Source organism: Microtus pennsylvanicus, chromosome 1 (assembly GCF_037038515.1).
Source record: "Microtus pennsylvanicus isolate mMicPen1 chromosome 1, mMicPen1.hap1, whole genome shotgun sequence".
Classification (NCBI taxonomy): Eukaryota; Metazoa; Chordata; class Mammalia; order Rodentia; family Cricetidae; genus Microtus; species Microtus pennsylvanicus.
In genome coordinates this window covers 166226751-166247405 of record NC_134579.1, presented here as the reverse complement: position 1 = coordinate 166247405, position 20655 = coordinate 166226751, and the positions used below count along the sequence as shown (strand labels likewise).

The following is a 20655-nucleotide window of genomic DNA, read 5'->3' as shown; positions in this document are numbered from 1 at the left end:
CAAGTCTTCATTTTGAAAATGGTATTCTGCATTTCTTCTACAGATGACTACTTTGCATAATGAACCTATAAATCATAGTTCATGCTTTTTAAGATGCTTAGAGCTTTAATAAATTTTGATGAAACAGACAGAGCTCGTGATTAACACGGAAAACTTCAGACAAGAGCTTGGATGTTTTTCCCAGGGTGCTGTAGGGCAGAGGCCCGTTGAGGTGTTGCTCCATCCATCACACGCTCCAAGCTTGGGACCAGTTTGGGTTTACATCTCTGACTCCAGCTAAAGAGAAGCCTTTTCCAGCTCTCTCCCTCACATGAGTCCAAATTCAGACACACCGTTGTACTTAGAGGCTGGAGCCAGGGAGAGAAGAAGTAATTCAAGGAGTTTCTGGCAAAGAGGAGCCAGCCTTCCCATCTGCCTTGTTCTCAGTGCACGTGTGTGGCCATGGCATCTTCAATATGAAGTAGCAGGAGGATATATGTTCTCGCTCTCTCTGTGTATGTCTGCGTGTGTGCACATCTGTATGTGTGAGTGAGTGTGCGTGTCTATGTGCATGTGTGTTCACATATGTGTATCTGTGTGTACACGCATGAGTGTGTGAATGCGGGGGGGGGGTATGGTGAGTGTAAATGCAGGTCAGAGTAGAGGGCATTGGTCCTTGCATTTTGTCTGAACCAACATCTTTGCTTGACTTTTCCCATTGCAATTCGAAGGCCAGCCTGTCTTTCTAGAGGGGTGTGCTAGGACCACTGTGTGCGGCAGCACCGAGCTTATACGATTCTGGGACTTTCCCTCTGTGTGGCCAGCACTCTACCCTGCCTTGAAGCCACAGTTTTGGCAGAGGCTCAGAAGTGGGAGGGAGGAAGCATCCTTGCGGTTAAGTGATGATCTTTTTCTCTATCCCTTGCCCTTGACTGAAGGGAAAGTTTGATTTCGAGTTGGCCAAACCGGTTCCCCTTTCTCACCCTCTCAGAAACTTAGCTTGAAGCTCTGCACTTCCCCCACATAACCCGGTTCTCGGTCACGAGAATCCAAGACAGAGTGAAGGCTGAAGGCACACAGGTGCAGCCAGAGGTGCTCCTCCCCCTCTCCTTTCTTCCATCCCTTCCCTCCCTCCTCTCCCTTCCCCAGCAACCAGGAGCCCAACAAATGGGAGCTTGAAATGCACATGGAGGTAAGACTGTGTTCTACCGTGATTTCCAAACTGCAACCCCAAATACTAGTTTCCCAAGCACGGCATTATTTTCTGGACAGGATACCAGTAACAATACATAAAGGCTCTAGGATCTAGATTAGGAGGAAATTCACACAAGACCTTCCCTGAGTTTTCCAAACGTACTGCAATGGTTATTACTGACTGTCAGCTGGAGAGGCCCTAGAATCCTCCAGGAGACAGACCTCTGGGCGTGGCCAAAGGAAGTTTCTAGACTAGATTCATTGAGGTGAGAAAACCCACTCGAAATGTGGGCAGCAAGAGTGGGTGGCAACGCTCTGAATACGGAGGAGAGTGAAGCAGAGCTTCATTGTCCCCCCCCACCCCACCCCCGCCTTCTCTCCCTCTGCTCCCTGACTGTGGGTGCAATGTGACCAGCTGTTTCATGCTCCTGTTGCCATGGCGTCCCTGCCATGATCGACTGTAACCTCCACCTAGGAGCCAGAACAAACCCATTTTCCCTTGAGTTGTCAAACCTTCAGTCACAAGAAAGAGGAAGGTAATCAAGACAGCTACCTTGACAGAAAACAAGCCAGGACGGTGTCCAATCCTGTAGTCTTTGTGCTCAGAGGCTCAGGGAGGGCAAGTTCAAGGATGGCCTGGGCTACATAGTGAGATCCTGTCTCAAGAATTGAAAAAAAAAAGCAAAAAACAAGGTATTGCCATGCAGGTCAGTGATAGAGCACTTGCCTGGCATGTGTGAATCCTGAGGTTCAATTCACAGTGTTGGGAGAAAAAGTCTAATGGTTGGAAGGTCAATTAAAAGAGGCCAACTAAAGCAGAGGCCAACTAAAGCAGAGGCCACTTTCAAAGGAATTGTGCTATCTGTATTTGATTTTACTTAAAACACACAAGTCTACAAATACTTGCCGCTACCTCACACCGAATGCAGGCCTCTGCACATGCCCACTGCAGCACGGCTGGGGCGGGAGCAGCTCCATAAATATGATGAGGTCCCAGCATGCACTGCTGTTCACGGATAAATTTCGTAGTCTGTAGACTTTGGCAAAAGTGACTGTAAAGGGTAAGGATGACAGTTTCTAGGTGTATTTGTCTTGAAAAGGAGTAATTAAAGATTATGAAACTCTAATTTATTTTACTTTGTCATGTTTGTTTGCGTCTTCCTTGTTCAGCTCACGTTTGAGAAGCCATGTTGGTGAGACCTCGTGTGCAGTTTCTGATATTACTGGGAGACACAGACTCACAGCAAACTCCCTGATCTTATGGCTCTGACAATCTTTCTGCTCTTTTTTCTGCCATGGTCTCTGAACTTTAGGTTAACATACATTTAATCTTCCTTCATGTCTGTTTATGGGTTGGTAGCTCATTCTTTCTTTTTTTCTCCCCTCTTTTCTTCAAAACTGAACTTGCATGCTAGGCAAGAACTCCTTCCTCCTTCCTTCCTTCCTTCCTTCCTTCCTTCCTTCCTTCCTTCCTTTCTCTTTCTCTTTCTCTTTCTCTTTCTCTTTTGAGACAGGATCTCCCTGCACAGCCTTGGTATGTAGAGCTGCTGGCCGGCCTCAAACTCACAAAAGGTTCAATTGCCTCTGCCTCTTGAGTTTTGAGATTAAAGGTTCCAACTTGTTTTTTTTTAATGTTGATTTAATTTTTAAAATGATATGTATGTCGGTACCCATGGAGGCCAGAGGCATCGGATCCCCAGCGTGGGGACTTGAACTCAGGTCCTCTGGATTAGCAGTACTCCTCCTTAGCCACTGTGCTATCTCCTCAGCTCCAAAATGTTGGGTGGGTTTTGTTATTGTTGAAATTTTTTTGTTGCCCTTTGTTTGTTTTGAGCCAAGGTTTTTTTACATAGCCCTGGCTGTCCTGGAACTCACTATGTAGACCAGGCTGGCCTCAAACTCACAGAGATCCACCTGCTTCTTCCTCCTGAGTGCTGGGATTAAAAATAGGCACTATCACATCCAGCCTGTGTTTTTTTTTTTTTTAGTATTTACAAATATTCTATTATCAAATCAACTTGGTTTTTATAGAAACAACAGATACATACTCTGCCTTCACTGGCTTATGTAATTTCAAATGAAATCACTCAAATTCAAGGACAACTAAAACCTTCATAAGAAGGTTTGGAACAGATCAAAAAAAGGAACAAAAACAAGTCAGAGGTCGTGACTAATTCATACTCTGCTGGTTTGCATCCCCAAAGGATGATAATGCACACATACATACATACATACATACAAACATGCACACACACATATATTGTATGTATGTATGTATTCCACTTTGGAGACTCTTAGCTTTCCTATTATTAAGGGAAAATTAGAAAATCTGTTTAAAATTCAGTTTAATGCCAAAGTGTCAAATACAGAGGTGGCTGGGTTTCTCTGAATTCAGGAAGACTGTGTCAGCATGGAAAGCTTAAGGCTGAACCAGGGTATCTGGAGCCACTGCCAGCTCTGGTCTTGGGGGCGGTGGGGGGGGGGGGTGACACACAACTAGTTCAGCTATCAAATGCTAATTCCAGGACCAAGGGTGGATGCCATATCTCTGCAGCCTCCCTGATAAACTGGAGGCCATGAATAAAATGATTTAAGCTCCAAAGACATGGTGGAAGGGAGATAAGAGGGGGAGGGAGACAGAGAAAAATCTTCCAGTGTGTTTGTGTGGACATGGACCCTGAGGCTAGAGGTTGACATTTATTTTCCACCTTACATTTTGAGACAGGGTCACCTACTGGGCTGCCTGGACGGTGAGTCTCTACCTTCCTACTGCTGAATTACATGCCTGGTTTTTTTACATGATTACTGAGAATCTGAACTCTAGTCCTCAGGCTTAGGAGGTGAGCACCTTTCTCTAAGCAGTCTCTGGTGCCCTTGAGTTCCCTTTGGTGGATACAAAGACAAGCCCTGGTTTGGCCAAAGCAAAGACCTGAGGGAAAACCCTGGAGCCTCTGGTAAACCTGCAGGGTCGCTGGGTTTCTAACCGGTCCCTAATCCTAACTTGTGCTGAGAAGTGCCCAGCTCCAGGCTAACCGTGGTATCAAAGCTGACCACTAACTGCTGTTTCTCTGGAAACTGCCTCTGGAAGCTTTGCCCATTGTAGCTGCAGTGAACTGTAGGTGGGTGGAGAGTCCGAGGTTCTAATTAATGAAATGTTAGTGGCACAGATTAAACTGGAGAGACACAGCACCAATGGTACACAGTGGGGACCTACTTGCTTGCTGTAGGGAACTCAATTGACCCAGCCCTCCATGCTGAGACAGAACTCCCCTCCCCCAACCAAAGGTCAAAATCAAAATAAAACAAAAACAGTAGCAATCACTGCACCCATCAGTCCCGGCTTTTATTTTATTTGTGTGTGTGGTGTTGAGGACTGGCATATGCTAAGCCAACACTCTGAGCTTTTTGGCTTTAAAACCTTGTAAGGATGGAATAGAACTGTTCAGTACAGTCTAGCCAGGGTGATGGACTAACGTCAACATGACCACAGTTCAGAATACTCCACTCTGCTCCTCTGCTTCCCTTCACCCCACTGGCTTTTACACAAGACTCCCTGGAAGCCCCCCTGATGAGTTCCCCACCTTCCTGCCCAGGGCAGCACAGCCACAAAGCAGGCTTGCTCTCCTGCGCCCCACCCCCACCCAGGGTGTCATCAGAGTAACCGTCTGGACCTCTAAGGTGGTTGCACCTGCCTGGGGCGTGTGGCTTTTCTGCTAGGATTCAGAAGGGAGCCACCTGGATGCAGGAGGGAGGCGGCACAAACAAGGACGCTTTGTGTCTGGTGAAGTGTTCCGTAACTGGAGCTGTGTCACACTCCACTCTCTGGTGACATTTGGAGCCGCCCTTGGGGGAGTGGTCAGCTTGCACATTGCACAGCCTTTCCCCAAAGCCCTGTTTATGAAACTCAGTGATTTGAAAGTCCTAATAAAATGACACTGGTGGTGAGGAAAGAAAAAAAAACAGGTGATGTCTTAGGTGAGGACGAGGTTATCCCCAACATTCTGGGGTGCATGGCCTCCTCTCGAAGGCAAACCTATTTGTTTTGCCTAGCTCTAAAGTTCTGGGTTTTTCTGTGGGATTATTAGGAGTTAGGAATACATTTTTGGTGATCTCCATGATCCACAGAACCCGGTGCAATACAAATTCAGGGCCACCTGCTCAAAAAAGCAAAAGAAAGTTTCTTTGCAAGTACTTAATAGGAAGCTTTGCCCTTTTCCAAAGTCTCCTACCCTGCTGGGCGTTTTCCTGCTGTAATCTCTTGGGTGCGGGGTTAAGGAAACCCTCAACGCCACCCACAGGGTTCAATGCCACTATGCAGGAGACCCAGTTGTTAACAGATCCAGGTATCACATCCTGGCCAGGAGGCAAAAATTGAGCCAAGGTCTCCCAGCCCTCAGGAGGATACAATGGTTAGAGATGAGCCTGGGCTACACAGTGAGACCTTGCCTCAAAACAAAAATCAACACACACAAAGTCTTTTAAGTGGAAAGAAATATACCAAGAAGCCGGGCGGTGGTGGCGCACGCCTTTAATCCCAGCACTTGGGAGGCAGAGGCAGGCGGATCTCTGTGAGTTCGAGGCCAGCCTGGTCTACAAGAGCTAGTTCCAGGACAGGCTCCAAAGCTACAGAGAAACCCTGTCTCAAAAATAAAAAAAATAAAAAAAAATATACCAAGAATCTATGGTATTTCTCTCTAGGTTGAGGGTGTAAAATGATATTTTATCTATGATTTATGTGTCTTTGTAGTGCTGAGGATCAAAACCAGGACCCTGTATTTACTCTATGTATGTATTATATGTACTCTACCACTGAATTACATCCTGAACACATGATTTTTTTTTATTGCTGTCTGTCTGTTTCTCTCTCTCTCTCTCTCTCTCTCTCTCTCTCTCTCTCTCTCTCTCTGTGTGTGTGTGTGTGTGTGTGTGTGTGTGTGTGTGTGTCTGGAATTCATTATAAAGCTCACACTGGCCTCAAACTCATGGCAATCCTCCCACCTCAGCCTCCCTAGTATGGGGATTACAAATGTAAGCCACGGTTGTTGTTTACAGTGAATATGGATACAAGGATAAACTGGGGGTCAGGACAGAAAGACAAGTGGGATGGGAAAGGCGCTCCTCATTCTGGAGTCTGGCCTAGAAGAAAGAATTCCAGGAGTGGGAAGAGATGTCTCACCTACTGCTCTTTTAAAGGACTCAAGTTGGGTTCCCAGCTCACACTTGCCTATGACTCCAGCTCCAGGGGACCTGATGCACTGGACGTTTGCACTCACATGGGCACACACACACACACACACACACACACACACACACACACACACACACAAAGACACACATACACACACACGTGCGCGCGTGCACACACGCACTTAAAAATAAAAATAAATCTTTAATTTTTAAAAAGAGAATCCCCATTGTCATAGAGACAATACTTTTTTTGTATAAAGAAGAATGTTAAAATGAACATGCTTCCGAGCTAAGCCTCGGTGGCCTTCCAGTGTAGTCTCGCTCCTTTCCCAGGTATTTTCTGGGGATACCATGAAACAGGACTAACCTCTTGCTCCTAGTAAAAAACATCTCCCCTTTCTCCTGCAAGCCTTGAGCCTAGGGTTTGATCCTATCAGTTGTGACCCAAGCCAATTCTCAGGAACCACCTGTGATCTTACTCGGGTTCTTTATCAACCCTGTGAGCCAGAGGTTCAGGGAGCAGTGGCCATGGTGACTACAAGACACGGAACGGTGACCTTCTTTCCCCGACAGATCCACACCCACGCTCTCAGGTTGAGTTACCCTTCTCCCTCGGGGCCTCTTTTTGTTATGTCCTGTTCTAAATATGATACAGTTCTCTTAATAAGCTCCAGCTCCACTTCAAACTGGCACTTCCTGAATTCTTCTTTTCTCTAGAGAAGTCGAGAATCTGTCTTACCTGATCAGGTTCCTAAAAAATAAGAAAACTCTTCAGGCTTTGAAGTGTCTGCCCCCACTATCACTGACACTTTCTATCAGAAAAAAAAAACTGTTAATTTTTTCAAGTAGTAAAGCAAACAGCTGTTACCTGTTGGGAGGGCAGGCTCCTCCTTGGACTTTTCTGATAGAAGCAGGCTCATCTCTCTACTAACTTTCTTCAGTACCTCTTGGATCATATGAATTTCTAAACTTTCCAGAAGCTTCTGGAGCTGGAATAAGCATGGGATGAGATTAGCATCACTCTGCAATTCAGTTCTACATTGGGCTCCCAAGTGTCATCCCTGCAGACAGGCTTTGGTCTGTCCTCTCCTCAGCTTGTTTCTCTGAGAAGAGTGCGCTTTGGGACCTCAAGTTCTTCCCAGGGATCAATACACCTCTTTGCAGGCCAACATCTTTTTCTTTTTTTCTCACGGCCCTCATTCTGACCCATATAACCTTTCTTATCATGTTCTACAAAGCACTCTGGGTCTGAAGTGACCTCAAGCTTTTAAAAAAAATTAATTTAGCAATCCCAGTTTTCCCCCTCCCACTCCCCATCCGCTCCTCAGAGAGGTTAAGGCTCCCCTGAGAGGTCATCTCAGTCTGCCACATCACCTCATAGAGACAGGGCCAAGCCCACCCCAGCCCTGCCCCAGGCAGAGCAAGGTAATCTCTGGGCTCCACAGTCAGTTCAGGCGTTAGGACCTCATGCCTTTTGACAGCCTCTAAATGACACCAGAAACCTCATGAGCTGTTACTTTAATAAGAGCCTGAGAGCCAATTAATAACCAAGGAGGGTGTCATGAGAGACCTAAAGCTGGCACGCACCAAGATGAATTGCTCCAATTGCTATGAGTCCCACTCCACCCACGACGCTTGCAGAGCCTTCCCCTCCCTGTGGGAGGAACAGAGGAAGAGCCGGCCTTCGGGAACACAATCAGTGTGCTGGGCTCTGAGGCGTATATGAAGTTCACTCTGACATCCCCCACGGCACGGTGGCTTCTCAGCAGGACAGCCAGAGGCCCTGGGTACCTTAGTCAGCTGGGCAACGGCTGCTAAAGATTACTCAGCACACTGCCTGAGTCACTGCAAAAACTGTGCTTCCTTTCTCTCAGAAAAACCACTCTGAAATGCTCCGTTCAATATTTTCATTTCCATGTGGATGTGCACCAACTGGGTTTTTGTTTTCCTTCCTTCCTTCCTTCCTTCCTTCCTTCCTTCCTTCCTTCCTTCCTTCCTTCCTTCCTTCCTTTCCTTCTCTCTCTCTCTCTCTTTGCTTTTTTTGAAACAGTTTCTCTGTAGCTCTCTCTCTCTCCTTTTGTTTTTTTTTTTGAAACAGTTTCTCTGTAGCTTTGGAGCCTGTCCTGGAACTAGCTCTTGTAGACCAAGCTGGCCTCGAACTCACAGAGATCCACCTGCCTCTGCCTCCTGAGTGCGGGGATTAAAGGCGTGCGCCACCACCGCCCAGCTCTGTCACATTTCTTATGTCCGAGGAAAATGAAAATAATGAGAACCTAGACTCACGGGATGGAGACATTTGGGGGTTCTTCTTTGCTTACTTTGCCCCGCAGACCTTCAAGAGTGCCCCCCACCCCACCTTGAAGGAAACATTTGTGTTGATTGCAGTTTTCCACGCCAGGGCAGCAAGGCAAGTTTTCAAAGACAAACTGAAGAGCTCTGGTACCTGCTGGGTTTTTATTTCGATTTCTGAGGCTCCTTTTGGGGGAAGAATAGACTGGCTTCTTATTATTAGTCCTTCAAATTCATCTTCTTTGCCCATCTGCCTGGCTAAAGATTTCAGGCTGGGGTAGAAAATGTCAGCTCTGAGACAGCAAAGAGACAGAAATTAGCAAATAAACACACTCCCTCTCGTTCAGTTTCTCTGTCAGTCATTTTCAGTTTCCCGTCCCCCATCCTCTCTACAGACACATCAGCAACTAAACCCGCCCCTCCTTTGGTCAATATTAGATCCCGCGGCCCCTCCTTGCTGAGTACATAGAACTCCTGTCGTCACGCCGCAATACGTCCACAAGTCTTCTCATTTCTGACAGGGAACCTGACCTCAGTGACTTCCGGACAGACGATCCTGACTGTGCCAGAGAGAAGATGGCTGAGGCCTGGGGGAGTGGGCCCGGGCTTAGTAAGGACTTGTTTAGAAATACACACCAGGAACAACAGGCTTTGCCTGCCAGCTCAGTCATCCCAGCTGAGGGGTGTAGCCACGGGTTGGGTAACCGTGTGGACGCCACGTGTGCCATGTCACCCTCTGGCACAGCGCTGGGGCTGCGGGTGTCCCCAGCAGCAGCAGTCTACCCTAGGAGCTAAACAGTCAGTCAGCACCGTGGAGTCACCTGATAGGCTAAACTCCACGGACGAGCTCCAGGGAGGAAGTGATAATCCAGGACAATTCACTGGAGTCTAGTTGTTTCCCCACAGCAAACACGGAATAGATTTTCCTTACAGCATTGCCACAGCAACTCTTCTAGCTGCTCCCTGACGCAGTTTGCTGGGTATTTCAGAATCCTGGTTTGACTTTCTCGGGGAAGGGGGAAGAACCATTGAATCCCAGGCTCTGCCGCTGACATGTTTTGGGGGGTTGTTTGTTTATATTTTTTGTTTTTGGTCTCAGCAGTACTCACTCATAGAGCACTGAGAACTGTTTGTGGTGGGAGACAGAGTTGATCTCCTGGCCTTGAAGCCTGAGTCGGCCCCAGTGTTCCTTGAGCACTTCCAGCTGCTTCCACAGGATGAGGAAGGACTTCAACAGAGCAAGGGACAGCACTGCACCTTGTGGACCCTCCAGCAAGGTGGAGGCCTTTGGGAGACTTTCCAACGGACTTGGGCAGAGTCCTGGCAGTTTGGACCAGTGTGGCTGAAAACAAGACAGAAATCCTTTATCAATTGTGGTTTAAGATAAGTTTTTATATGTATCCCATGCAAAATAACATCCAGGAGAAATGGTTTACAGGTCCCTAGCATGTGTAGAAAAAAATCTAGATGGCTCAATATCCTTGTTGAGCAGGCAGGATAGAAACAGCTCTGCCTCAGCTTCCTGTTTGCATTTTGAACCACTGGTTTTTATATTTTATTTTTAGCTTTTGAAGACATGGTCTCTTGTAGCTGGCCTCGAACTTTTGACGTTGCTGAGAGCAACCTTGAACTCTGTCATCTTGCTTCCCTCTCCCAAGTGCCAGGGTTACAGGTATGAGACTACACACTTGGCTTTGAACATCAACCTTCAAAACCAGAATCTTCCTAAAGAGAAAATAAAAGAAACGAAGGAAGGAAGAAACGAAGGAAGGAAGGAAGGAAGGAAGGAAGGAAGGAAGGAAGGAAGGAAGGAGAAAGAAAGAGAGAGAAAGAAAATAATAGAGAACGAGGTAAGGAGGAAAAGAGAGAAAGTGCACAAGAGATTGGAGAGTGACTGCTGCTCTTCCAGAGGACCTGGGTTCAATTCCCAGCACCCATGTCAGATGGCTGACAACTTCTTCTAACTCCAGCTCAGAGACTCTGGAAGCCTCCCCTGACCACCATAAGCCCCTGGACAGAAGGTGGCACATCCACACATACACATAACAAAAAAAAATCTTAAAAATATAAACCAGGGCAGGTGATTCAGTGGTTAAGAGCACTTGCTACTCTTCCAGAAGACCTGGTTTTGGTTCCCAGAACCCATGAGCTGACTTACAACCACCCTGAACTCCAGTTCCAGGGGGTCTGAAACCTTCTGACCTCTCTGGGCACCAGGCACATACATATATGCAGGCAAATACTCAAACACATGAAATAAAAAAAAACGGATCTTTTCAAAGCTTATTATTTATTTATTTACTTGTTTATTTAAGAAAGAAAAGATAAGGTATAGCCTACTTGAGACTGAAGTCTTCCCTACCCTCCACAGTAGAGCTGTAACTGACCGTTCTTTGGGGATTTTACCCATTTTATGTATCAGAAAGCAGAACTGATGTGGGATTCCCCTCTGTATGCTGTGGATACCATTGATTAATAAAGAAACTGTCTTAGGCCTGCACAGGTAGGCACGGGAAAACTAAACTAAATGCTGAGAGAAAGAAGGCAGAGTCAGGAGAAGCCATGCAGCCCTGCCAGAGACAGATGCAAGAATTTACCAGGTACGCCACAGCCTTGTGGCAATACACTGATCAATAGAAATGGGTTAAAGTAAGATGTAAGACCTAGCCCATAAGAAGCTAGAGCTAACAGGCCAAGCAGTGATTTAATTAGTACAGTTTCTGTGTGGTTATTTCAAGTCTGGGCAGCCAGGAACAAACAAGTGGCCTCCTACTACACAGAACTTGGGTTCATCCCGCACATCTGACAACTACCTATGAATCCAGCTCTGGGAATCTGATACCTTTAATCCTTTAAAAGCAAATGGAGAACATTGTTCTGGAATTTACTATTGCATACTCACGTTTACTTCGATTAACTCATTAAGACAGGGTCTTGGTAGTCCTGGATCACGTGGTACTCTCTGTAACAGACTGGTTGCAAAAGTGTGGCGATCTGCCTCAACCTGCAGTTTTACTATAAAATTACCATTTGCTCATTCGATTATTGATGCCTTCCTTAAACAAGTATTTGTCCAAGTGGATGTGGAAGAAACACAGCTTCAGGCCAGCCAGTGAGTGCTAGGAAGACCAGGGCTACCCAGAGGCCGAAAATCACCTTGGGGGCCTGAGTTCAGCTGTTTCCTGGTACAGGAGAGGGACTTTGTTTTGCAAGCCAGATGGCAAATCCTGTGGCCTAGAACATTCTGACAGCAGAACTAGAAACTGGAGGAGCAGCCTGGTGTAACTGGACTCTGCATAACATTATACTACAAGAAGGTGTGTCTGCCAGAGAGAGGGCTGGCCAGAGAAAGTCGAGAAGAACTGGCATCCAGGCCCAGGGGAGCCAAGTGTCCACGGACAGGTAGCAACCTCTCAACCGTGCAGCCTTCTCGGCAAACAGTCTGTGGAATTCCAGATGTCTTTTCTCTCTTAATCCTCAGAACGAGCAAGGCCAAGAACAGTGACATGCAGGGGCAGCCTACAGACCACAGGATTGGTCCCTGCTGCTGAAAAATCACTGCGTTAGGGTAAACCTGGGCCTCCCTGGACTACAGTTTTAAAGACTCTGAGTCAGTCTACCCCGCAGAGTTTAGGAGACCACGAGAGATCACAACACATAAAACACAGCTGCCGTGGACGCTCGGGAGCTTGGCTCAGGGGCGGTGTGGGTTCTAGTGTTTCCTGCCCCTATAGATAGCTAAAAGCTTTGAAATGAATCTCGGTCCCAAGGACCAGGGGTGCAGCTCAGTGGCAAAGTTGGGTGTGCCATGCTTGAAGCCCTGGGTCTGCCATCAGCGGCACACACATCACAAAGTTAAACCGATCAAAATAAATATCGATTAGATTTACTTCTTAAGATGTTTGTATTAAAGGGAGTCACCACTAAACATTTTATTTTATTTTATTTTTAATTTTTCGAGACAGGGTTTCTCCGTAGCTTTTGGTTCCTGTCCTGGGACTAGCTTTTGTAGACCAGGCTGGCCTCAAACTCACAGAGATCCGCCTGCCTCTACCTCCTGAGTGCTGGGATTAAAGGCGTGCGCCAACACTGCCCAGCTTTATTTTATTTTTTAATAAACTTCGTTTTATAAAAGATACTTGGAAACTAGCCAGGCAGTGGTGACTCACACCTTTAACCCCAGCACTCTGGAAGCAGAGGCAGGTGGGTCTTTGAATTTGTGGCCAGCCTGGTCTACAGAGTGAGTTCCAGGAAAGCCAGGGCTACACAGAGAAACCCTGTCTTGAAAAATCAAAATTAAATGAAAACCAAAAAAATTGGATATTAAAAAAATCACAAAAGTCACACAGCATAATTTAGCCAGATCCAAAGTCTGTACATCTCAATGAACGTCTCTACAGTCAGAACAGCCATTCCAAAGCTGTGGAGCCCCATGCTAGGTTTTACACTTTCACTATAGAACATTTTATGCACTAACCACTAAAACTGAAAAATCCATGGCTGAGTTGGAACTAGAAAAACAATTAGCTTTCTATCATTTTTCATAACTTGTATTTGTCACCTGCCTTCACTTTATTTTAATTTTTTTAAGATTTATTTTTATTTTTAGTTATGAGTATGTGTGTTGGGGTGTTGTGGGAGGCCACTTGCTTGTTTCCTGGCTGCCCAGCAGCTCAGACCTGAAATAATCACACAGAATCTATATTATTTAAAACACTGCTTGGCTAATGATGCTAGCATATTTATAGCTAACTCATATATTACATTAACCCATCTCCATTAATCTGTATATCCCCATGAGGCTGTGGCTTACCAGGTAAAGTTCTGGTGTCTGTCTCTGCAGGGCTACATGGCATCTCCCTGACTCGGCCTTCTTTCTCCCAGCATTCAGTTTAGTTTTCCCAGCCTAGCTCTACTCTGCCCTATCAGGCCAAGCCAGTTTCTTTATTCATTAACCAAAAGCAACACATAGACAGAAGGACGTCCCAAATCATTGGGGGTGTAGGGGTGCTATAGGCACAGGAGTACAGGAGCCAGTGTAGGCCAGAGGTCCCGGATCTACATAGGGCTGGAGTCACAGGCAATTGTGAGCTGCCTGGCGTGAGTGCTGGGAATCGAAATCAGGTCCTCCTGAAGAGCAGCACATTCTTTTAACTGAGAGCCTATGTTACAGGATATCTGATTGCACGGTGTGAAGATACGTCGCTGTTTTACCTTGCCTTCCTAAGGTGCCTTCTGATTGGTTTAATAAAAAGCTGAATGGCCAATAGCTAGGCAAGAGAGGATATGTGGGACTTCCTGAGAGAGAAAAGAACTCTGGGAGAATCTGAGGAATCCAGGAATTTGCCAGCGAGACACAGAAGAAGTTGTATGTACAATACTGAGGAGAGGTAATGAGTCACGTGGCAGACTGTGGATCAATACAAATGGGTAAATTTAGGTTGTCAAGAGCTAGTTGGGAACAAGCCTAAGATAAGGCCACACTTTCATAATCATCAAAACATCTCTGTGTCAGTATTTGGGAACACAGTCAGTGTCATTCTGTCATTTTAAATTGTGTGTGCTCACACGTGGGGGTCAGAGGACAGCTCAGGAGGCAGGGGTCAGAGGACAGGGACTCAGAGGACAGCTGGGGAGGCAGGGGTCAGAGGACAGCTGGGGGGCAGGGGTCAGAGGACAGCTTGGGGAGGCAGTTCTTATTTTCTATCATATGGGTCAGTAGGCTTCATGACAAGTGCCTTTACCTATTAAGCCATTCCGATGGCCATAATTTTTTAAGTTATTTGCGTGCACGCACGTGTGTGTGTGTGCGTGTGCTTCTTCTCTAATCTAAGTCCTGCCCAGGGGGACAACCTGTTACTGTGACCTCACTCTAAGCTGCAGACAAGCCTCAGAGGGAAGGAGGAAGAGCAGAGACAGTTTCCAGAGGAGAGTGGTTTGGAGAGGGACATTTGTGATCAAACAGAGCGGGTCTGAGGAGAGAAGTTCCTCACTACAGGTGAGGGTCAGAAGACAGCCTGGTCCACACCCCAAAAGGAAGAGACCAAGAGGAGAAATGCTGAGAGGAGCTCGGAGTATTTTAAAGTAATGAGGGCTTTATAAGGAAAGAAGTGGCAGGACCCAGCTCACACTTCAAAACTACGGTACCCTGGGGGATGGAATGATGGCTCGCTGTTAAGATGCAGCTCCTCCTCCTGAAGAGGACCAGAGTTCGGTTCCAGCATCCACATAAGGTGGCTCACAGTGGCCTGCAACTCCAGCTATAGGGGATCTGACGCTCTTGTCTACCCTCTGTGGGCACCTGCACAGATGCAGCATACAGACAGACAGACAGACACGCACACACACAATAAATAAATACAATTGAAAATTAAAAGACAACAGCGTTAGCGAGAGGGCTGGGAAAGAGAAACACACACCCACTATTGGTGGGAGTGCAAACGGGCATTGGCACTGTGGCAATCAGGGCAGAGTCATCTCGGAAACCTAAAATTAGGGCTTCCACGGAATCCGGCTTTGCCACTACTGCATTTACTCAAAGGACTCTTAGTTACTACAGAGATGGGATCTGTGTTCTTCTATGTTATTGCTGCTCTGGAGGTAAAGCAAGGAAATGCAGTCAGACTCGCTGTCCATCAGGGGATGAACGGATAAGGAAACATGGGCCATATGCAGAAGATGCAGAATTATTCAATGTGTAAACAAATGGACGGAACCGGGGAAGATTAAACAAGGTAAGCCAGGCTTAGGAAGACGGGCACTGATGGTCATGTGCATACTCTACCTTCTCCTTTGCATATATGTGTAACTGTGTGGAGGGAGGGAGGACAAATGCGCGGACACAGACAGAGTCCATGAGAGGGGAAAGAAAACTTTCTGACAGGAAATTATCCTACCATTAAATCTCAGTAACCCATGTCTGTGCTGTGGTAGAGGCCCCCGCGAGCCAAGGAAAAGAAAGACAACAGCCATGCCGGCTGATTGGTGTCCTTGAGTGGATGTGGGGCAAGGAAACAGACAACAGTAGGCTTCTAGAAGGTGGAGGTCTGAGGAGACACTTCAGGCAGGTGTCTGGCTAGTTCACTGACTGAAACATGCCTCTGCCTGGCTTCTAGTTCATGAAGTTTTATTTAGAGCTATTTTACACGATGGGGAATGATTCTTGTGCCGGCAACTTCAGAAAGTTAAAGCGAGCAGACGCTGTCAGTCTGACACTTCAGGCTGGCTGAGGCTCTCACACATGACTCTGGGACGCCCAGCTCTACTGCTAAAGCAAGCGACTTGCCAGGAAAGCATGAACTGAGCGTCTGTATCGGGAGGCTTCCATGGACCCCCCAGAGACTTTGTTCTGTTTTAAAAACAAAATACATAGAAGCCCAGGCCGGAAGATTGGAATTCAAGGTCAGCTGGACTATGGAGCAGGACCCCACCTCAAAAACGTTTTGAAGTTAAAAAGAAATGTTTTTAATTGGCCGGTAGTGGTGGTGCCAGGCCTTTAATCCCAGTGTTCGGGAGGCAGAGGGAGGCCAACCTCTGTGGGTTCAAGGCCAGCCTGGTCTAGATAGCAAGTTTCAGGTGAGCCAAAGCTACATGGAGCAGTGGCTCTCAGCCTTCCTAATGCTGCCACCCTTTAATACCGTTCTTCATGTTGTGATGATCTCCAGCCATAACATTATTTTCATTGCTTCTTTGTAACTGTAATTTTGCTAGTGTTATGAATGCAATGTAAATATCTGTGTTTTCTGATGATCCTGGGAGACCCCTGTGAAAGGGTCATTCAACCCTCAAAAAGAGGTCAGGACCCACAGATTGACAACCACTGACATAGAGAAATTGTCCCCAAAACAAACAAAAACTTTTAATTACATATGTGTATGTATGTATTTATCTCTGTGTGTTGATGTGTGCACATCAGTACAGATGCCTGAGGAGACAAGAGGAGGGAGTTGGACCCCTGGAACTGGAGGTGCAGGTGGTTGGAAGTCACCTAATATGGGTACCGTGAACAGAACCCTGGTTCTCTTTGTAAGAGCCATCTCTCCATGCCCACCCCTACCAAAACAAACAAACAAACAAACAAACAAAAAACCTTTTAAGTGAATAAAGTCAGTGGGAACTTAATCCCGAGACTCACTGTGTAAGCAAATCCCTGAGAGTATTTCTCCACGTTTCACCAACGGCATTGTGGCATTAGCACGGTCCTGGCTTCTATGGGAGCAGCTGTGCAAGATAGCGCCTCTAATGTGACTTTCAAAGTAGGCAAATCCTTCAATGCAACACAGCGCTGGCCAAGTCTGTAGCCCACTTTCTAAGAATAACTGTGCATTGTCCGGTGTGACCTGTGCATTCAGGAGACCCCTCTGTAATCACCTGTGCAGTGTCCAGTGTGGCCTGCCATCCAGGAGACCCCTCTCTGTCACCTGTGCAGTGTCCAGTGTGACCTGTGCATTCAGGAGACCCCTCTCTGTCACCTGTGCAGTGTCCAGTGTGGCCTGCCATCCAGGAGACCCCTCTCTGTCACCTGTGCAGTGTCCAGTGTGACCTGTGCATTCAGGAGACCCCTCTGTGATCACCTGTGCAGTGTCCAGTGTGGCCTGTGCATTCAGGAGACCCCTCTGTGATCACGTGTGCAGTGTCCAGTGTGACCTGTGCATTCAGGAGACCCCTCTCTGTCACCTGTGCAGTGTCCAGTGTGACCTGTGCATTCAGGAGACCCCTCTCTGTCACCTGTGCAGTGTCCAGTGTGACCTGTGCATTCAGGAGACCCCTCTCTGTCACCTGTGCAGTGTCCAGTGTGGCCTGCCATCCAGGAGACCCCTCTCTGTCACCTGTGCAGTGTCCAGTGTGGCCTGCCGTCCAGGAGACCCCTCTCTGTCACCTGTGCAGTGTCTGGTGTGGCCTGCCGTCCAGGAGACCCCTCCCTATCACCTGTGCCTTGTCAAGTGTGGCCTGCTATCCAGGAGACCCCTCCGTGGTCACCTGTGCAGTGTCCAGCGTGGCCTGCAATCCAGGAGACCCTTCCGTGGTCACGTGATAGCTGCCCAGCAGTACATCGTCCATTAGCACCTGCACGCCCACCAGCTCTCCATGGGCCACTTTGCGGTCACGGTCACTCAGCCCGCAGAGACACATCTAGAAACAAATAAAAATACCTTCCCATTTTGAAGAGGTCTTTGTATCTCTTATAAATGGGTTTGAAGATAAGTATCAAATGCAACTATATTTATAACCCTCACGCTCTTAGCTAATACAATCAGAGTAAAATCTCTAGCTTCAAGTCCTTATTGAATGTGTTAGGTTTCTGTGTAGGAGCAGCAAATCTCCTGACCTTACAGCAGATACAGCAAATGCGTGGGATGGCCAGTTTCCTTTACAAGTCCAGAGATACTCATAGGCATGCCCCCGGGGGAACAGGAGAAAGACCCTAATTGTGAACTGTTATTGTCTCTGTTTTTGCTTTAAACCCTCTTGCTTTTACTGTTAAAATATTTTTTTTAACTTATGGAGGATTTTAAACACACATAAATGCAAACAAATTACATCCATATATATATATATATATATATATATATATATATATATATATATATATATATACACATACATACATATACATGAATATGAGAGTATTGTCCCACCCCAACTCTTCACTCCCTATTCTGAAGCCAAGTTGTAGTTGAATTTTTGTCTTGATTTTAATGCACACACATTTAAAAAATACGTTGGTGTTGACCTAATCAGGAGAAAACATAACTTTTTTTCAAAACAATTTAAATGATTTTTAAAAAGCCTCAGGATAAACAGAACAATTAAAGAAAATTCCCTCCTTGGTCCTGCTTAAGCAGATCCCATGCCAGGTCAGGTGTCCTGCGCCTCTGAGTGTCAGGTGGCAATTTCTCTAAGAGGCTCAGATGGTGACTCCAGAGCAGCTCTTCCTCTAGGTCACTGCTGTCCTGGGAACTGCAGGTCAGTCCACAGCAAAGACCCTTAGCGACTGAGATCGTGACTTCTTCCACAATAAGAAAAGACGACTCACCTTGCAGCCTCGGTGACAGCTTCATAGTTAAACACTCATTTATCGGATAAGTTGTCACTGGCTAAAACATGAACCTGCTTTACAGTCTGTTCAGTCTTCCAACAAGTGGAAGACAGACCTACCTGCATATCATCCTCTAACGTGTTTGGGATGCTGCTCATAACTGGAAATGGTCCACCATCTTCCAGAAACGCCCTCCATGGGAACATCGTAAACGCCTAAATGAAACAAACAACAGACAGGACAATGGCCTCATGCATCCCTCAGATGAAGATGCTTATGCATGAGCAATACCTCTGCATCCATCTCCAAAGGCTCCTCAGAAAGAGTTCTCATCGGAGCATGCTCAGTGACACAGAGAAAGAGTGGCAGTCATTTCTAGTTTCCCTGGGATGGTCTCCGTGTAATAAGGAGACACCAATATCCAAAGTTCTAGAACAAGAGGTGGCACACACCTGTATTCCAGCACTTGAGAGACTGATGCAGGAGGATTGTAAGCTTCAGGCCAGTTTCAACTAGATCAGTCGTGACCCATTGGGGGTTGAAGACCCTTTCATAGGGGACGTCAAAGTCCACCAGAAAATACAGATATTTACATTATAGTCATAACAGTGGTAAAATTATAGTTATGATGTAGCAAGGAAAAGAATTTTATGGTTGGGGGTCAGCACATCCATAAAACTGTATTAAAGGTCACAGCATGAGGAAGGTTGAGGACCATGGAGCTAGACAGTGAGACCCTGTCTCAAAAGAAACAAAGCAAAGGAAATTCTGGAATAATACAATACCAAGAGGCTATGTTTTTAATCAACAAAAGTAAACTTAGTTAAATGTTGTTCAGATTAGTGACCTTCCAATGTCCTTCCCCATCACTGTGCCCCAACTCTCGGCATCACCTCAGACCAGTGCCCCAGGGGGTGCTGTGATCCCCGTCTTCTCTGCACTGCAGAACAACCGAGGCAGGTTTTATTTTCTGCGGCGCCATGCAAACCCCGGATCCAGAGGACTGCCCACTGGGCTCATTCTCTACTCTAGAGCTGCTTTTCAGTCACTTCCTAAAGACTGTGCCACAGGACACCCACAGCCACCCAATCCAAGACAGTATCCAAAGACATCGGCAGCAGGCCCAGTGTCACGGCCAGCTTTGTCCTGTGGTTCTAAAAGAGGGGTGAGGATTGGACCAAGAGTCACTGTCGTTTAGCATGGAAGTACAGGACCTGCCTGCGGTTGATGCTGAGGCATTTGTAGTGTTTAAGTAGGATGTTTGCAGGGTGGTTTTAAAGCTATGTACACAAACGCTTTCCATCAGGAGATAGGGTTTAGTGCTTAGGGCTGGGTGCACGCCTGTAATCCTAACACTTGGGACTGGAGACAGGAGAAACAGGAGTTGAAGGTTATATTTGCCTACTTAATAGATCAGCCTGGGATACATAACAATATATGGGAGGGGGCACGCAGACGCTTGTCACCAAGTCTGACGACCTGAGTCTGATCCTCAGGTCCAGAAGGTGGAAGGAAAGAATTGACTCCCGTCAACTGTCTTCTGACCTGACGTGTGCACACGTGTGAGCAGGAACACACAAACACACACACCCAGAGGAGGGAGATAGAAAAGAAACTAAAATGGGGGTATGCAGAAGGAGGAAGGGAGGTGACTCTCTGACTCTTTGAACATGGTTGAACTTAAAGGCTCACTGTTAATGACTGGAACATGACAGAAGCCATGGTGTCAGTTCTGAAGACTGGTCGTGCAATGGCCAAGGCTTCTACCCCAGGCTCCCTCTCTTGCTCTGGGGAAACCATTTTCCTCACAGCCATTGTTGTGAGGAAGTGTTGTAGTGAAGACCTTGGGAACAGCCTTGGATGCGGGTCTCTTGACAGCTACTGTCAGCTGGGTGGATAAGGTTGCAAGCAAACTTCTCTTGCTATGCGCTGAGATGGTGATCTTCAGGCCTGGTCAGCTTCTTGAT

General features: G+C 46.7%; 1 protein-coding gene across 1 annotated transcript in view; it reads right to left on the bottom strand.

Annotated features, from left to right (window-relative positions):
- LOC142833419 (uncharacterized) overlaps positions 1-20655 on the bottom strand; it is a 183842-nt gene that overhangs the window by 27588 nt on the left and 135599 nt on the right. Inside the window, exons 32-36 of the mRNA XM_075944805.1 lie at positions 18808-18903; positions 17629-17781; positions 9759-9991; positions 8804-8942; positions 7229-7349 (exon numbers count right to left, since the gene is read on the bottom strand). Of these exons, the coding sequence (XP_075800920.1) occupies positions 7229-7349; positions 8804-8942; positions 9759-9991; positions 17629-17781; positions 18808-18903 (742 nt within the window). The remainder of the gene's footprint in view (positions 1-7228; positions 7350-8803; positions 8943-9758; positions 9992-17628; positions 17782-18807; positions 18904-20655) is intronic.